This window comes from Polypterus senegalus, chromosome 13 (genome assembly GCF_016835505.1).
Source record: "Polypterus senegalus isolate Bchr_013 chromosome 13, ASM1683550v1, whole genome shotgun sequence".
NCBI lineage: Eukaryota > Metazoa > Chordata > Cladistia > Polypteriformes > Polypteridae > Polypterus > Polypterus senegalus.
Window position 1 is genome coordinate 78744970 of NC_053166.1, and position 19088 is coordinate 78764057.

The window sequence follows — 19088 nt, forward strand, 5'->3', positions numbered from 1 at the left end:
ATACCTTGAATTCATGAAACATTAAGACATTAAACTGGGTGTATTTCCATAAAAACTGAAAAAACTGAGGTGTTCTAAAACTTTTGACCAGTACTATATCACTGACATTTCCATAGTTCTGATGCCATACTTTCTTTCAAACTGTTTTTTTTAGTCGGGAGTGACTTACTATTCACTAAAATGACAGAGCGACATATTGTAACATGCAATTTGAATATCTTCTGAAATGGACTGTGTGTTGCTGAAACCCTTGAAATAGAAGAGATGAAGTGTCTAATTGGATCAATGGTGTTTTGAAAGAAAAAAATGATCTCATATATAAATAATATAACATCTAGAATTACACCTGTGCATCAGAACTTTAAGGTTCAACTGGGAGAGGAATAAAACACCCTAGTGGACTTGTGACCTCTTAAGACATTTACTCTTCTTTGGTTTGTAACCTTTACTTTCCTGTGTCTTAACATTGACAGTGGATCTATTTCTTAGCAAGGCTTCTTCCAAAATACACCTGAATTCAGTTTACTCACTGTATTTTTTTATGCTTACTAAAGATTTTGCAGTGATGCAAACTTCTCCCTGTTCTTAGAAATTGTAAATATTTAAAAGCAGTTTCCCTTTTTTGTGTATGTGGTTGGGAGCTTCTATCTGAATGAATTGATGTCTTGAGCTGCTGCCAAGAGAGGAGGGGTGTGTGCGTGTGTGTGTGTGTGTGCATGTGTGAGTGAGGAGGCAGGAACACTGAGAAACGAGCCTGCATCTCTGAGAGAAAGCAAGGGAGGGAGAGTGAGAGAGGGAGAGAGAGAGAGAGAGGGAGAGAGAGAGAGAGAGAGAGAGAGGGAGGGTGGGAGGGAGGGAGGGATCGCATTGGAGAAATGCATGAACTGCCTGAGCACTTTCTCTCAAGGATATGATATGAACGCTAGTGCAAATGGTCGGCTGCTCTCTGCTGCTACTATTCTGTTCTTTTTTTATTTTATATTATTTTCATTTCCTCTCCCTTGGAGCCTCTCCTTCCCATCACAAGGTAATTAGAAGAAAATGCAGAAAGGATCAAACAGATGACCTGGTGAATTAGGATCAGATTGCATTCTGTTTAGTTACTTATTTTAATTCCTATATCTCCTGTTTGGATGCCTGTACTGCTCAGTGTCTGTAAGAGGCTGCAATTGATTTCACTTGCAACAAAAGCCAAGGCTCTGTGCTAAATGCTTCATTGCAGTGCCTCATAAAGGTTTACATGTTGGGTTCACTTTTCCACCTCTGTTTGACGTGGGACATTTTTAAATAGACAGTATGCTGCCTCTTGCATGGATTAATTTACTTTTGAGTTAAGTTTATATTCTGGCTTTAGATACCATACTTTTTGGTTTTCTGTTTTGACAAAGCACATTCTTAAAGAAGAAAAAGTGTTTAATGCATTTGAACTAGTCAGAGTTGAGTTCCTCTGTAGTTTTATCAAAAGGGTATAATAGATGTGATGCACTGTACTATAGCAGGATATAATGATTTGTGAGTGAGACACAGAAATGACTGAGCACTGTGCTGATTGGAAGTATGATTGCAGCTCCGTATTGCACGTGTATATAGTGTGCAGTATATAAGAAAAGAGACTGTACTGGTGGAACGAGTGGAATTAAGCCAGAAAAGTAATCAGGATTTATAGCTTTTTAATAAACATTAAAATGATAGAAGCTTCTTCTGCCAGGACCACCAGGCCTTCTTAGCAGAGTGTATATACTGTATATATATATTTTATATATATATATATATATATATATATATATATATATATATATATATATATATATATGTATATGTGTATGTAAATATGTGTGCATGTATATATATATATATATGTATATATGTGTGCATATATATATATATATATATGTGTGTGTATATACATACATACATACATGCATAAAAATTATTATAATTAATGATATGCCTCACTTGTTCTGATTGAAAATCTTAAGTGTCCTTGCAGGCACTCTAATTCCTTGCTTTAGATGTTCCATTCATTCAATGCAGATACGTTGCTGGCCACTTTCATTTATGTACAATAATGTGTACTGTATTTGTTTGTTACACGTGCATTTTAGACTTGAATAATATAGATCATTTATATAAAACAAGTAAAATGCTGTTAAATACATGAAAATGTAAAACCTATAAAAGTGACTCTCATTTATTGTAAAAAGTAAATATTTTGGATGTTTATATAAAAACCACTAATGTAGCATACTATGACCATAATAAGTATGCTGAGAGATGGCATTTATATCTATTTTTCATAAAGTGTGCTCCTTGAGTTCATCTTGATTACACATTTAAAATAAACTAGAAAATATTATTATTGATTTCAGATTTTTTACATAAAATTTGATATGTAACCAAATATTTACCATCAGCTCCACAATGAGTAAATTTATTTTCTACTGTATGTGATATAAAGTACAGCAGTTATTAGGGGAGTATTTTTGTGCTGTAGTAATACTTTTAAAAAGCAATGTTTACTGCTTGGAAGAAATAAACTTTTCAAATTCTGAATACTCTCCTTTTGGCATCGTTTTCATTAATACATAACACTTATGCACTTTTATTCAGTTCAAGCAAAATAATTTTTTTTTCAAGTGATGACTGTGAAATGTGTATATGACAAAAGAGACATATCAGCTTTGCTAAATTATCTGACTCTACTATTGTCCCATGCAGTAGTGTTGCAGGGCTCCATATTTTATGACATGCCATTTAATGGCTTGTTTTTCTTCCTGCTCATTTTGACATTCACATAAGCACGCGTTGATATACGAATTAGGTTCCATCTGTTCTGAGCTCTGTGCTTTCCGTATTTTGACAGACATGCTAAAGGGGGATCAGCGACACCTAAACTCATGGGTTAACTACAGCCTTCAAGCCGGTGACTGAGATAGGAGCAAGACAGACACCTGCACAAGAGAAAAGGATGGCAGAGACAGAAAGGGAAAAAACGACCTACGCTGCAAGTTTTAAAATCACCATCAGCGTCTCAAGACTACTTCTCATCTCTGTGGAAATGTGAGGGAGGAAGAAACCAGAGTGAGTGAGCATGGCTGCCTTGAAACATCCGATTACCTTTTACCTTCATGCACTGTGAAGCTTTTTTCTGCTTTTTTGATGTTGTTTTTAATTTGTTGTCAACCTCAATGTTTTTGCTCAAGAGATATGAGAAAAACTAAAAGACGTCAGCAACTTTAGGTGCCCCAAGAATTAAATGCCTTTGAGTAGTGCAAACACTTTGTGAACAAAGCTCTGATGTGGAACTTCATTACTGAAGTCAATTTCGTATTAATCTCTTTAAGACAATGTACCAAACTGTTGATCCCTGGTATTGATCATTTTAAATATACATTTTCAAAAATATAAAAAAATAACTAGGAACACCTGATGACCAGAAGAAAACTTGCATGTTATTAATTTTCTTTTTGTTATACACCCTTAGAATTTGGTGCTGGAAGCCTGAACCACTTAACCATTTTAATTCAGAAAATGCCCTCTTCAGACTAGTAATTTATTTCAATTTCTTCTGTCCTCTTCACCTTTTCCTTCTTTATCATCCACTCCATTATCTTTTATTTTTTAAAAATTAGTCCACATGTTTTTGTCACCCTATAACCTATAAGAAGTACACCACAGCTGTGAAAAGAAATTCAACATGGCTGCAGGTGTGGCAACATGGCTGCCTTTTGCACGGGCAGCAGCTGTGGGTTGGCTTCCTCTAGCCAAGAAATCCATGCCTAAACCTCCCAGTGACAATAAAAGTCGCAATGATGAGATCCTTATTGTTAATGTTAGCGGGCAGCGTTTCCAGACATGGAAAAACACTCTAGATCGCTATCCAGATACTCTCCTAGGAAGCTCTGAAAAGGAATTTTTCTATAATGAAGAAACGCAAGAATATTTTTTCGACCGAGACCCAGAGATGTTTCGACACATCCTTAACTTTTACCGCACTGGGAAGCTTCACTACCCTCGGCATGAGTGCATTCAAGCTTTCGACGAGGAACTTGCCTTTTATGGGATAATCCCAGAAATCATTGGTGACTGCTGCATGGAGGAATACCGGGATCGCAAGAAGGAAAACTTGGAACGTTTGGCAGAAGACACAGAAGCGGAGATGGCTACAGATGCACCACTTCCTCCAGATAGCACATCCCGGGAGCGGCTCTGGAGAGCCTTTGAGAATCCTCACACAAGCACCATGGCCCTGGTTTTCTATTATGTCACAGGATTCTTCATTGCGGTTTCAGTAATTGCCAATGTAGTGGAAACTGTCCCCTGCAGACCACCCAAAGGAAGAGTGAAAGACTTGCCCTGTGGTGAGAAATACTCCCTAGCTTTTTTTTGCATGGACACTGCCTGTGTCATGATTTTCACCTTTGAGTATCTAATGAGACTTTATGCTGCTCCTAGCAGGTGTAAGTTCATGCGATCTGTGATGAGCATTATAGATGTGGTGGCCATCATGCCTTATTACATTGGTTTGGTGATGCCAGAGAATGAGGATGTCAGTGGGGCCTTCGTCACTCTTCGTGTGTTCAGAGTTTTTCGGATTTTCAAGTTCTCCCGGCATTCCCAAGGGCTACGGATCCTTGGGTACACTCTAAAAAGTTGTGCTTCTGAGCTGGGTTTTCTTCTCTTCTCTCTTACTATGGCCATCATCATATTTGCCACTGTCATGTTCTACGCTGAGAAAGGCACCAAAGAGACAAACTTTACCAGCATTCCTGCAGCCTTCTGGTACACCATAGTCACCATGACAACATTGGGGTAAGTTGGCATGATGTTTTGGTTTCGATGCCACAATTTAGTCGTCATGATAGGCTGAACAAATTATAAAATATTTCTCTAAATATGGTAGTAAGTGAACATGCTTGACAAAAATCTTAATAACATGAGATGGGACTATGGAATATGAGGAGAGGAGCACAGATGCACTCCATTTAATGAAACGAATGAGTGAATTATGGTTTGCTTAGCTATAATGCCCACCTCTGCGCCCTCCCTCATCTGATGCACTATAAACGTCATACATATTGTACACTCATACAAACACAGAGAAAGACAACTGGACCACAGAGACATTTAAATAACAAAGAGGGCTTTGAAAGCCGTCTCTCCTCAGGGGTATAGACATCACTTTTCAGCTGTAATGTGAAGGTAACTTGTTTACATGAAGTGGACAACTTCAAGAGGCCTTACAAATGGCCAAAGAAACATTCAATAAATAATATGTTCATAGTTGTCCATGTTTTCTGTCATTTTGGCTTATTGCTGGAATATATTGTATATCTGCAAAATGATTCTTCATTTTTTTGGCATATTCAAATATCTTCACCTTTTTGTGTATTGATGTTAACATTCCATATGTGTTTTTGGGATTAGAGTTGCTGTTGGTATTATAGAAAATTTCCCAATTGTCAGCATCCCTTAACTCTTTTCCAGGGGTGTTTTGTAGACGAGCAGCTGCCATTAAATTAGGAATTCCCAACGTCTGTCCCAAGGGACCCTTGTGGTTGCTCATGTTAGTTTCAGCCAATCAGAGGCTTCTTGCTCAGTTTATCATATATCTCTTGCTTGCTTCAACATATTGTTTTCCTGTTTCTATGTTTAGCCTGTCCATTCAGAATGTGTTTTATATTCCTGCAACATAGTAAACATGTCTGATATATTCAGGAATGTTTGGGTATCATGAACAGTATTTATATAAATCAAGAATTAATCAAGAGCTAGCAAAGTAGAAAATTAATAAGCTACTTTACTATAGGGGAAACGTACACTTACTTTGCAGCTATAAGGACTATAAGTTTGAATTCTGTCCCTGTCAGGATTTGTGTTGATTTTGTGCATTGTCTCCCTGAGCATGGGAGTTCTTTACAGGTAGTCTGGGAAATTCCTACAGTACACCCCAGTAATGTGTGTGCTGGGTAAATCAATATGTGACATTGAGTGATTCCTGCCTTGCACTTGTCACTGGTACGATAGGTTGCAGCTTTCTTCCACCCTGTATAAATGGTTCTGAAAATTACAATTTCACGTTATTCTTATAAAGCACACTTCCATTCATCATGGCAGCATTAAATGAATGGAAACTCCTTTGAATGTTACTTACACATTTTAAAATAAAAGTAATGAAGCAAAATCTTTAATTAGGTGAAGAGAAACAATAAGGACATGAAAACCTAATAAATCTATATCAATCACTATGACTTTTTATAATGCTTTGGGAAAATAGTTATCTAATACTCAGGTGTGTTTGGCTTACTAGAATGGAAGTAGATATACATATACTCATGAGTAGTTGACAGCAGAAACTGCTCATAGATTTAGAAAAGATTTGGAACACAGTGTATAGGAAATGGGGGGTCCATAAGACCCCTCACTAAAGGTCTGTGTTTTCTTCTTTGCAGATACAATAGGTTTTTTTTTATCTGCAGTTTTAAGATTTTTATATAAAAATCCAGTACAATCTTACAGACAGAAGCCGTATGAAATTTCAGCCTCATTAAAATTGCATATATAGGCAATTCTGACAGTTTAAACAGAATTCAAGGTAAACTGATGCTCAGTGTTGTCTGTTTTCAGTCTTGGACTTGTTGCCTGCCCTTCATATTCTGAATTTTGTGGGATCTTCTATGGACCTGATTTTTAAATATTTATGCAGTTCATCTCCCTCTGTGGTCCACTGCACCATTTCATGGCTATCTTGCTTTTAAGCTGTGCTTCTGCAGTAGGCAATTTGCCCACTAGCATTAAAACTTACAGTGTACCAGTTGGTTTCCCACATCCTGCATTTTGCAATGGCATGACTTTGTGTTTTCCTTATGTTTCCTTACAAGTCATCCATTATCAGATAATGACAGGTTTGCACTTGCCTCTTCTGCCTGGATGTACTTGTGGTAACAGGCTCCTCTTTTGTTACAGAACTTTTTACCTTTCTCGCTGTTGTCATCACTCCTTTTTTTACTGTGGGTTTTCTGTTCACAGATATTTCAATTATAATACACAGGAGAAAGCCTTGCACATGGAACAATAATGATGAATATTGGGCAGTTTTGGGAAAAATACAGATGGTCAGCACGGGGATGTTGGAAGGTTATACTAACTAAGGGAGATTGCTGGAAGAGCAGTTTCCATTCACTTCAAAATTTAATTTTTTGGATCATTCAACTGTATTGAATGAGGTTTACAAATTTTGAAAAGAAGTTAACAGTGCCAAATATTAATGTATTTTCACCTATTGGAAATTCTCAGATTTAGAACAAAAATAAAGATTAGTTGGGGGAGTAAGAAATAAAATCAGATAAAAAACTGGGTTATCAAGAACCAAGGTTTTGAGAGAATGGAGCTAATGAGTTGTCTCTACTCTCTTGGAGTTTTCTTTACTTACAGGAATAATAAAAGAAAATTAATTTAATAATACAGAAAAAATGTAATGATATTTATGTCTCCAGTCATTCTGAAAAATATAATTTCCAAATTATTTTGCGCATTGCATTTTAATTATATTTTTAAAAAAAATGTGGTATTACTGTAAAACGATGGGCAAGTAGTTAACACTGCTGCTGCAACATGCTGAGAAATCAGTTTCAACTCTTTTGGTTATGCATGGATTTTGTGAATTGTCCAAATGTCCACATTCATTTTTTCAAGGTTCTCCAGTTACCCCTCACATCCCAATGATGTGCACAAACGGTTAAATGAGGACTTGAAATTAGCTTGATGTAAGTGAATAAGTGAGTACTTGATGGGGCCTTTTAATGGACGTGCGTTGTGTCAAGTAAGCATTTCTCTTTCTCCATGAAGTTTATAGGCTCTCCATAAGACCCTGTACTGTACTAAATAAATGATGGATTATTCTATCCAGAATTACTTAAAAACAGTAGAACCAACGTCACTGCAGTGTCCTACACTGACGGCATTATACGTCTTTTATCATGAGTGGAGAAGAGCTTTACAAGAACTTATTCAGGGTCTTCAAATTACTCAAGGGCAATGGTATTGTATGTCTAAAGGAATTGCTTCAATTAAAAAAAATGAATCATGTCTTCAAGACATTAAAGAGAAGTGCATGTAAGCAGGAACTACTTTTTCACATAAGTTCATGGGAATTTAAAAACAAATGCTCAAGTTGAAGTTTACACTTAGAAAAAATGTAAAGAGTATTAGGATGAGACCCTTGGACAAATTAGCTATTAGTTGACCAAACAGGCTTAGTGGATCACATTCTCTCCTTTAAAGTTCTTCCATTCTTTTTATTGGAGAGTCACTGATGTGCTGTTTGAAATGAGCATTGAGTATTCGGTGAATGAGGACACCATAAATAGGCTGTGCTGCACTGTGTGTTCATTTTCCCTCTCATGCATCTGTGTAAACATTTCCTCTACCAAACACAGCAGGGTTTTAAATGGAACTTAATTTTTACACCAAGAGGCTGTCACCACCTTCCTAAGGTAATATTTATAGCTTACATTCTTTATTTGCAAAAAGATATTTGTTTGTTTTTCCCTGTGGACAATGCAAGTAGAAACTTGAATGTCAAACTTATATCCTGCTGTTTTGGATGAAGAACAGTTCCTATTTGGATTTAATTATTTTGCTTAGGATTATTAGAAGTAGACTTTCTTTAAAAACCTACTAGCACTCTTAGGGTGACATCTACCATTTAGATGCATACTGTCATAGGCATATTCTGATGACTTTTAAGTTAGATGTTCCAAGATTTGACAAAAGAACATGATCTCTAAGTAATGAAAGAGCTTTAGGTGTAAATTTTAATGCCTTTACTTTACATGGATGAGGTATTGCACCATTTCAGGGAAAGTCTAGTTTTACATTCCTGCTTTATGAAATGATTTGTTTCATATATTATGAAAATGTGAGATGTATGATTCATTAAAAAGGTGCTTTGACTGCAACACATACAATATATTGAAATCTTAAAAATCTGATTTTGCTGCTGCTTCTTCAATGAAACAAGTCTCTTAGAGAAAATATCGTTTTCTAGCTTTTGACATACTTAAGGCTTGGCTACTAAGACATGGGAGCGTTGGCTTCTCGTGTATCACTATACAACCCTGTATGGTCACTTTACCTCCCAGTCATTCAAGAAGGAAAAGCAGACTAATTGTTTTACAGATCATAGGATACTGGAGTGATGCTAACTGTGGAAAGTTCCTGCAAAAAGTAAGGTGTCACATTATTTACTCCAACAACATGACCAACTCAAAGTCCTTTTCCTATACTTAGGATATTTTTTCATGACACATACAGAAGATAACTGACTAATTTAAACATCTGTAGAAAGTAGAGAACACAAAATTATGCTTAAGGATTCTTACTTTAATAAGGACTCATCTATGGACAGTTCAGACTTGAATGTAAACGTTATTAAAGAAAACTGTTTTTCTTTGGTGATTAAGTTAGATGGTCATGATTTTGTACCTTCTTGTAAAGTGTGGTGGCAATGATGCTTGAATTTTTGATTCATATATAAGTTCAAACAGCCTTTGTTGTGTGGATATATTTGCCAATGTTTAATAGCCTGACTTATCTTTTAATAAACCTTATTACCTTGCGTTACTTCATGGTGTAATCCGGTTTTCTTAATAAAAGTAAATTAAATGAGCTGTAAGGTATGATTCCTTTATCACCCTCAAATAGTAGTATATGAAATATTACACCATTGTAAAAAATCTTTGATAACAACAAAACACAATTTGAACATTGGCAATGCTCTTCTAATAGTGCTATTTGAATAATGCTGCCAATTTTGATTGTATTTTAGTATTCTTCTCCTTTTTTAAGCTGAGCTTCAGTTTTAGTTTGTCTGTATGTCTAATGCACATTCATATTCATAGATTTGTTTGAACTGGACTGAATTTGCCTGGAAAGAGCCATAAGAGATCAGCATGTCCAGATAAGCAAATTATTACCATTCTATTATATTCATGACCACCCTGAGTGAGTTGGGCTTCAGGATCCCCGTACAAAGTGATATACAGGGTGTCGGTTCTGGTTTTATGTTTGATACTTATGGGGTTGTACATAATGGCTTGAACTTCTGTTAGAATTAAAAACAACAAAATGTGTTTTATAAGATAGAATCATTGGTCTTCATGAGGGCAGCTGGTCACTTAAACCTATAGCAGTACATATTGCCCATGGATATGATGCTAGAGACAGCAGTTACAAAAGTGATCTCATATCATTAGGGTTTTCAGGAGGTCCTTAGAAACAAAATCAGGCAAAGACCAGCATACAATATATAAAGCATTATGGCCCATGTGTCAAGATTTACCAAAATCCTCTATGATATGGCACAACTAATGTCTCAGACTAAGGGCCAATGACTTGCAGAAGTTAGATCCAGTTCACACTTGACTTATAAGATATGCCTTTATCCACTCTGCCTTGACAACTGCACCTAAAATGAAGTCTGGATTGCTGAGAAGTAGTGTCCATCTTCACCATTGCACTCCACATCACATCGTCATCTAGATTATTCTACTTGCAAGGAGTAATTTTACCAGGCAATGAGAAAACCCCATCTCCCATCTTTCATGACAGGCTTGATTAATGCAATTTTGAAGCAGATAGTGCCAAACAATTGACAGCTGTTAGTTCACGAGAATGTCTACAGCAACCCTCCCTGGGTATTCTAGTAGATGAACTGATGTCCTTTGTTTGTTTTCCCACTCCATGCTTGATTAGATGTGCCGCAGGACAATACTTGGCGTCCGTATGAATAAATACCACAGGGCATAGCTGTTTCTATCACTAGCTAGAGGAGAATTACCTGATATTAATGTGTAGCCCATTTCTGGGCCAATAAATCATTGCTTGCTTTAGTTTTGAAATCATTTCTCATATGTCACCTGTTCAGTGTGCTGGTTTTCATGGAAATTGGATGGCTGTAACTTTTTTATGTTATAGAGTATATATTCCCAATGTCCCAATTTAATCTTCTTTAACTCATATATAGGCTCCTGGACTATTTGATTGCTATGGTTATTAACCTTCTTACAACAAATTCTAGCAGGCTCTCTCCTTTGTAAGCTTTTAGGATGCTGATTATTTCTCACTACACCAACTCTCTTACCCCTTTGCTTTCAGAATTTTAAAACACATTAAGTTGCCCAAGGTATCAAATGTAGCTTTTTGCCATCCATGGCTCAACCCTCATTCTAATTCACTTCACTCGTCTGCTGAACCAGACTACCAAGCTGAAAGATTTCAAGTGCACAAAATCCTTTCAAAACGACCCTCATTATAACACAGGACTTGTTACGACAAGCTGTCTGCCTGGATCCCACTGACATTGATTTAATGAGGACAGAATACTTAATGCTGTCCTCTGTATTGGACCAATATATGGAGAAGTGAACCCAGTCCCTCAAGGGTAAACTGTGATCCCCGTCAAGCTTTTTTTGAAGAATGTCTCCGGTGCTGCTTGCCCATCTGTTGACCATGCTGTCAAGGTATGTAAAACAGATAGGAGGTTATATCCATAGCAGCTATTTTGAAGATAGTCAACTTCATGTTTTGTCTTTTATTTTCCCTTTAAGGTTTACAAAGAGTTTTAGTTTTATTGTCTCAATTCAAAGATCCCAAGCTGACCCAAAACCTCTGTGACAGCACTGAAAAAAAGGTCAAAGACAAAAAGGTTTAGTCAGGAGATTGAGACTGTCAGTGGTTCATGGCAGCAAAATAAACAATTCCATAGCAGATTGATCCAGACTAAACTTTAGCGGGAGCCTAAGCTGAAAGATCCGATATCACACTTTTATAGATTGAGTGATGTTTGGGAAGTGGCCAGGTTTGTCTGCTGCGCTGGGATCAGGTTCCGCTTCTTAAGGTCACTGCAGTTTTTGTGCTAGTGTATCTTTTTCCTGAAATGTCTGAATTTAAAGACATTCAAGTAAGTGGCATATCTTTAGCTAGGCCCAAGGTCACAAAACACTGTCTTGTTGGCCACAAAAGTCCCCTGCCTGATGTTTGCAGAGCCATGATGTTTACTAATATGGCTAGATTGTTTTTGACACAGCACAGCAAGAGGTGCTCATGAGGTTCTATTCATAAAACATATAAGGAAGAAAATTAATAGCAATGAACAAAGCTACAATTGCAGCATATTTATGTTCAACTGGTATTTGTGTCCTAATTTACATAATTTATACATTCTGTTGTGCTTCAGTGGTCATTAAGCTACCCATAATTGTAATGAAATATGAAATCTGTTATACGCAAACACATTCATTAAATTCAGTCCCTGGGTGGCGTGTTAAGTATCAAACTGGAATGATAAAGAGTGCCTTGCTTTACTGGTTGGAGGAAAAAATGACTGAATGGGTTCATTATGCACATTTCACTAAAGCACATGGCCCAGACTTTTGAATCTGTAGCCTTGCCGCAGGTAGTAGTTTTAAGAATCAATGTCATCAAGCTTTAACTGAATATATTCCTTTACTCTTAAATGAGATTGTATCTGAGTAGTGCAGTGCTAGATTTTATTTTCATTGACTAACTCTAACCCAGTCCTCATCTTTACAAAGGCAGCATATTTATAGGAAAATAAAAGAAAGTTTTTTTGTGTGTGATTTTTACTAAATGTTCACATAGTACATGGTATGTGTTTATTCATTCATCAAACATACACTAGTGGTATCTTCTAGAGTACCACAAAATTCTTAAATTGTCCTTTTACTGAGTAAGATCTCTGAGTACTTATGCAGGTCTACAAATGTACTCTGGAAAAGGTATATTAAAAACCTTATCACATTTATGTTTACTTATTAAAATGTATTTATTTTGGTAAAGAGAGAGAGTCAGGCTAACATGAGTTCCAGATAACAAAAGATTCACCCAGATGAAGGCAAAGCATGGAAATGAAAGGCTCCACTTAACCACTTTTCTGGAGGAAATAAATCTATGGGAGGCACTCTATGCTGTCCTTTCTAACAACTACATTTGTGTTGATCTGATCCAATTTGTCGCCATTCACTTTCCAGACATTCTACAGATTAGTATATCAAATGCTTAAATCCAGGACATTGAAAAATATACTGTAAAACATGTAATAAAATAAAATGGCCTGATTCTGGGTCAGTAACCTTTAATACACAATCCCAATCAATGATGTCTTATTTCATAGACAAGAACAGTAGCTAATCTGCTGTCTATTGTAATGATTTTGTGGTTTAGGGCTCTTTAATTTGTATTTTTGTATTACAAGTTTACTGTTATTATTTTTATTGTAATATTTGTTTACTTTTAGCCACCATTTTTGTCATTGTGAGGTACCACAATTTTGTTATTATTATGGCCATTTCTGCTTCTACCATGTGATGCCTTTAAAATAGTGTGTTAGAATGTCATCATCTGCTGGTATGCTCCTCTTGGCATCCAAAATTTTGGATTTCTAAAATTAAATTATGATTTTGGTGTTAAAGGGAGTTTATTCTTTTGTGAGTGAGGATTTTTGACTATTGTTGAGGCTTACGTGTCACGCTTTATTTTGATTTCCTGATTGTTATCACTACCCATTTGTAGGATCTTTTGGTCTTGCTTTGCATTTCCTCATTCTGCCAAAAATAAATGACTGCCTCATACTTCACAGCATTATAGATACTAAGAAAAGAAACAATAATAGAAATGTGATGTCTTATTTTTGTGCCAAAAAACCTACTTATGATATAATCAGCAGATGTGATAAAATGTATTAGATTAAAATATGGTGCCTTCAGGCTGAATTTAAATTCTTAGAGCAATAGGAACTCCCTACACTAGCCAGCAAATCATTCCGCAGTTTGAGGCTAAAGACCCTTAATAGTTTTTCATATGCTTAAAATATTTTAAATACCTGCATCTTGCTGTCATAATGTATGCACAAGAGCAAATGCTTGTATGCCTTCTGTTAAAAAATGGGTGATAAAGCCATAAACCTTAGTTAGAAGAAAGATTTTGAAATTAACATCTAAACTCAACTGGAAGCCAATTCAGAACAGCACTTTTATGTGTGCTTTATGGTTCTGTTAATGATCCTTGTGCAGCACTTTGAATTAAGTACAGACTAGAAATATAAAGAACAATGTGAATATCCTATAAATAAAACATCATGGTAGACAGTTCTACTAGAAATAAATGCATAATGCATCTTTTCTGTGCTCAACATAGTGAGAAATCTTAGTATTTCAGAACTTCTTTTCTGGAGATATGAGTCTTGGATGGTCCAGTGCTTTGAGTCACTGATACCACTGTGCTTATTCAGGTAAATTAATATTCAAACACTCAGATTTCAAAAATGACTGTACTTTGTAATTGCTTACAACACTCTCACCAAATAAAGGAATTTATTGTATCTATGTTTTTAAATATAGGATATCTGTTCTAAATGTGAATTAGCTCATTAAACAAATAATAAGATAATCGTCACCACATCTGTTTGGCAGATATAGATGCGTGTAATATACTAATTAACCTAATAATTATACTTTTTAACTGTATTTAACAGAAGATTAACAGTCCATGTACTTGATACTGAACCCTTAGAGGCACCATTTCCAATTTTGCAAAGAAAACAATGTGTAATTCTACATACTTGTACATACTAAAAATTATTTGAAATTATTTGAAAGTATGAACTAAACATCTCAAGAACAGAGTCTAGTAGTCCAACATGTTGTAATTGTCAAGCCAGCGTAATAGAATAATACTATCTATGTGTGAACAGATGTGCTTAAATCAATTGATATCAGAACTGTAGGATTTCCTTTATTAGAAAATTCTACAATATTGTGGGTAACACAAGATTAGGCTGTTTCTGAAGTGTGACCACCAAGAATTTGTTTTTTAAAAGGATAGTAAATAAAGCTGAGGCTAAAACTGCAATGGTGCTAATTTTAAGTACTGCACTTCAGCTAGAAAATCTCTGAATTTGATTTGTTCAATAAAGGTTTATATGATGTTTACTAAATGTCTTCAATGAATCAAAAAATCTTTGCTAATCAACACGAATGCATGGTGCATAATATATTTTAAGTTTTTCTCTAACTGGTTGTGTCCACGTCAAAGGGACAGGGAGACAGACGTAAAATGTAGATTGTTTGTTCTTTTATTAAGATGAAGATCAAAGGATACAATTTGAAATTTTTTGAGCATAAATTTAGGAGCATCTTTTGAAATCTGACATGTTATGGAGTTTAGTTTATCAGGACTGACAATATTAGTAAAAATTTTTCAAGTCAGTTTCTTAATTACAAAATTTGTTGCTGCTTTAAACAATATGAAAGGACTGTATTTGTTTTATTCTGTTAATTTCGAACAATATCGAGAGTAAACCAGGTAATAAGGTTTCTTATACTTGTTAAGGCAGTCTGTCCATTCTGTTATGGGAAGTTTAGTTGATGCACTAGTTTTCAGTATTCCAGGTTAAGAGTGTGTTTAAGTTTATTTGGGATCCAGCTACTTTTATGTTTTAGGAAGGTTTCCTGCATGTAAAACCTTTGCCAGAAAAAAGTTATATTAACTCTTTCAGGGTGGATGTTGACTTCCATCGAAATTCATGGGTAGAGGACAGTAATCAGCTGTAAACTGCAACAGAACTCGCTGTTACATTTTAGTTTGACTCTGTTTGTTCGAAGGAAAATTAGCTTTGTTGATTTGACCTCAATTCCCTGCATGTTAATGAGTATTGTAGAGCAAATACTGTAACCTCTAAAATGGCATCAACATCTGGCAAGAGACCAAAGCGAATGCGCAAAGCGAAATACTCTGTGGATGACATTTTGCTTCTAATCGCTAAATTAGACTCTGACTTGTCGCACTCCCATTTTGATACAAGTGACCTGGAGATGGAGATTGAAAATGAAAGTGAGGTACCAGTATCGGCTGATTGGTTCCCAATTGATAAAAATGTTTGTGTAGCTGATGTGCCTACAACAATGAATCCATGGGAGGATCGCCACTTACAATGACAAGAGGTACAAACCAGATTGCGTCGCAGTGCAGACTGCCACTGCCACCCATCTGCCACGTGAAGACAGCCAGGTTCCGGCCTATCATGCATTTCTGCTGCCCATCAAGTCATCTCCATACATATGTTGTTGACAGAGACACTGAACAGACACAGAAAGTAGCCACAGCATGCAGCAATAGACAATTTATGTTGATTTATGTGTGAAACCTTTGCTTTATGGGCTTTTCAGAAAAAAATTGATTTTTCGAAGAAATATTTAGCCTGCAAAGAGTTAATATGTCAGCCAATTTATATTCTTTTCAAAATGAAGGCATCAGCGAAATAATTACATTTGAGAAATGACTGGAAGAATTAAGACACGAGAATAGAAAAAGGATCAAACCAGAGATCGATGACATTAGCATCAAAGCCAAAACAAGAGTCAAAAATCATGGTTAAAATTCTGAAAAATGCTCAATGACTCAAAAAAATTCCAAAATAAGTGTAACATCACCAAATTATATGCATAAAATCATATAAAATAATTAGAAAATCCTATACTAACAGAAGAAGAATTAAAATGACATGCAGTTCTCAAATCCATTAAATCCAATTCAGGATCATGTTTCTTACTGTAGCAATGAATTTTCATGTAGTCTGCTAATCGAGACGTCACAATGTTCTAGTTTTAAACTGGTTCATTGACAAGGGGCAGGAACAGATCAAATCTATTTTAAATGTCAATCTGAGAGGAGGAATCATTGCATTCTGAATATCAATGCCATAATTAATAGTTAGGTCTAATGCACAACTAGAAGGGTGTTTTAGAATTTGAAAAAGTTTACCGAGTTCACTATATGCAAAAAGGCGTTGGTTTCCACATCTTTGCAAATATTGGAATACCCCATCAAAAGTATATTAAAATATATATAGCTTTATCACATAAGGTGTTTGAATTTTTTTAAATTCCGTTTCATTTACCAAATGAGAATTCTTCAATGATTATTACTTGTTTTGTCACAAATGTCAGAAGGCACATTCAATGGAAAGGGATCAGAAGATTTAACATAATCAAAGGAATGAAGCAAGGTTTTGTACCAAAAGATTCAAACTCACTGTTGTCAAAGCCAAACGTGTTCCCTAAATCAAAGTCAAAAGTCATAGCTAAAGTTGTTTTTCTACACAACAGTAATGGAAAGAAATTTACCAAGGAAATCTCAAGGCATTTATCCACAACCTTGGATATTCAGTGTTATGATTTGTTCACTTTGAAATTTTTTTCTTTTAAAATACATTTTTTAGAACAAAAATATGTGTGGGAATATTGTGTTTTCTCTATAACCCTTCCGTGTGGTTTCCTTGCATTATAATATTTCCTGAATACAATAATTAAATAATTCCGGGTGCTGCGTCATTATTTTGTTTTGTAATTGAGCACCACCATGTCATGATTTCCGTTACCGGCACACTGCTCTTACTTGCCTTGGAACATTGTTTTGGAGGTCATCGTGCCCTGCATCATCAGCGTGAACCTTTAAATTCAGCACAAAGATACATTCTGTATCTGTGATTTGGATAAAAACTCTATCAAACTTAGTGTATATTTTCTTCCCAAATGTCTGCCTTCTAATCTTACTGTTTTCTCAATGACTTCTGGTTAGTGATTAGGCTTTGCTGCAAAAAAGATTTTGACATTAAGATTTCCTCTTGTTTCTGGGTATGATTACATTTCATCTGCCAGTCCTATTCTTCCCTTTCGGGCAGATCAGCAGGAGATACATTGTACTGACCTTTATACCTTCACAATGATGGTGCCTCCTGCTGCCCACTTCTAACTGTCTCTACATGGCAACTCCTTACAAATTGTCAGCAAATGTCTGCAAATTAAACTCAATGCAAAAATAAATGTTAGAATTACATTTCTTGGGCTTGAAAACACTAATTAACACATATAACTCATAAAAAATAAATAATTACATTTCCTTATCATTACATTAGTTATACTAAACACTCAAAAACCTCCCTCTGGTATTTCAAGCTTTGCTAGTAAATTAGCATTATTTCGGACAGCATCATCATACATGTCTTGATAAGCATCAGAACCTCGTCATCAGAGGTGTTAATCTTGAAAACTTAGTCTACATCTCCAATCAAAAGCTACCAGTGTAACTTTATATGGACATGGATGTTCACTGTTTATGGTTTTACTCTTTGCTATGGCTTAGAAACAGACTTGGCTTCAGGAAAAAAAGTGCAGGTTTGGCCTCTTGACTTGCTGTTTATGTGTGGCTCACAATCATTGCTGTGTTCACAATTGATTCTCTCTGAATGTTCGAAAACCTTTAAGCAGTTAGAACGTGTTAAATGTCTTACTTCCTCCAGTATAGGGGGCTGCACATCTTATCACGTAAATGTCTAAACTATCATCTGTAGATTTCCTTTGAGAGATGGGAGTGTTCTACAAGCAAGTGCAATAAAGAATTAGATAGTTTGGAATGCTTATAAAAAACATATTTGGGGTGTGAATACATAACTGAAGATTTAAAACAGAATAACAGATAAATAAATCAATGAATTGAGGTTAACGCTAAGTGCACAAACAGAGAACTCAAAATGCTGCAATGGAGTATTGATCACAAGCTGAATTCAAACTGAGTAACTATCTATTGAAAGTTCTTCTGTCACCATTAGGAGTCTGGCTTTGACATTTTCTAAGACATTGACCTGCAGGAGCTTGGAGTTAAAAATCAGGTTTCTCTCATGTTGAATGTTTCAAGTACCTTTGCCTGCATGCTAGTTAAATCCGCTGAGGTGTGTGATGGTACTGGCAACGCACTAAACAAAGCTAAAGTGGCCTTAAATTCCATCCTATCTAAGCTGTCAGAAGTAGAAATGTATCAAGAACAGATGACACAGTTAAAATCTGCTTGAGAAGCAGCAGGTCACGATCAATAAAATGTAAGCCATAAGTGAACAGTGATTTTTTCTTTCCCTCCCCATTTAAGGTGCGGCAGGTTGGCAGTTTCAGCTCCCAGCAGGACTCCTTTAATGGGAGTTAATGGCTGAGTAATGGCTAATGGGGAGCTCTTTT

General features: G+C 35.8%; 1 protein-coding gene across 3 annotated transcripts in view; it reads left to right on the plus strand.

Moving 5' to 3' along the window:
• The first annotated feature begins 887 nt into the window (after positions 1 to 887).
• kcnd1 (potassium voltage-gated channel, Shal-related subfamily, member 1) overlaps positions 888 to 19088 on the plus strand; it is a 275333-nt gene continuing 257132 nt past the window's right edge. For all 3 annotated transcript variants that reach the window (XM_039775278.1, XM_039775279.1, XM_039775280.1), the window contains exons 1-2: positions 888 to 1027; positions 2864 to 4812. In XM_039775278.1, coding sequence (XP_039631212.1) covers positions 3698 to 4812 — 1115 coding nt within the window. In that variant the 5' untranslated portion in view covers positions 888 to 1027; positions 2864 to 3697. The remainder of the gene's footprint in view (positions 1028 to 2863; positions 4813 to 19088) is intronic.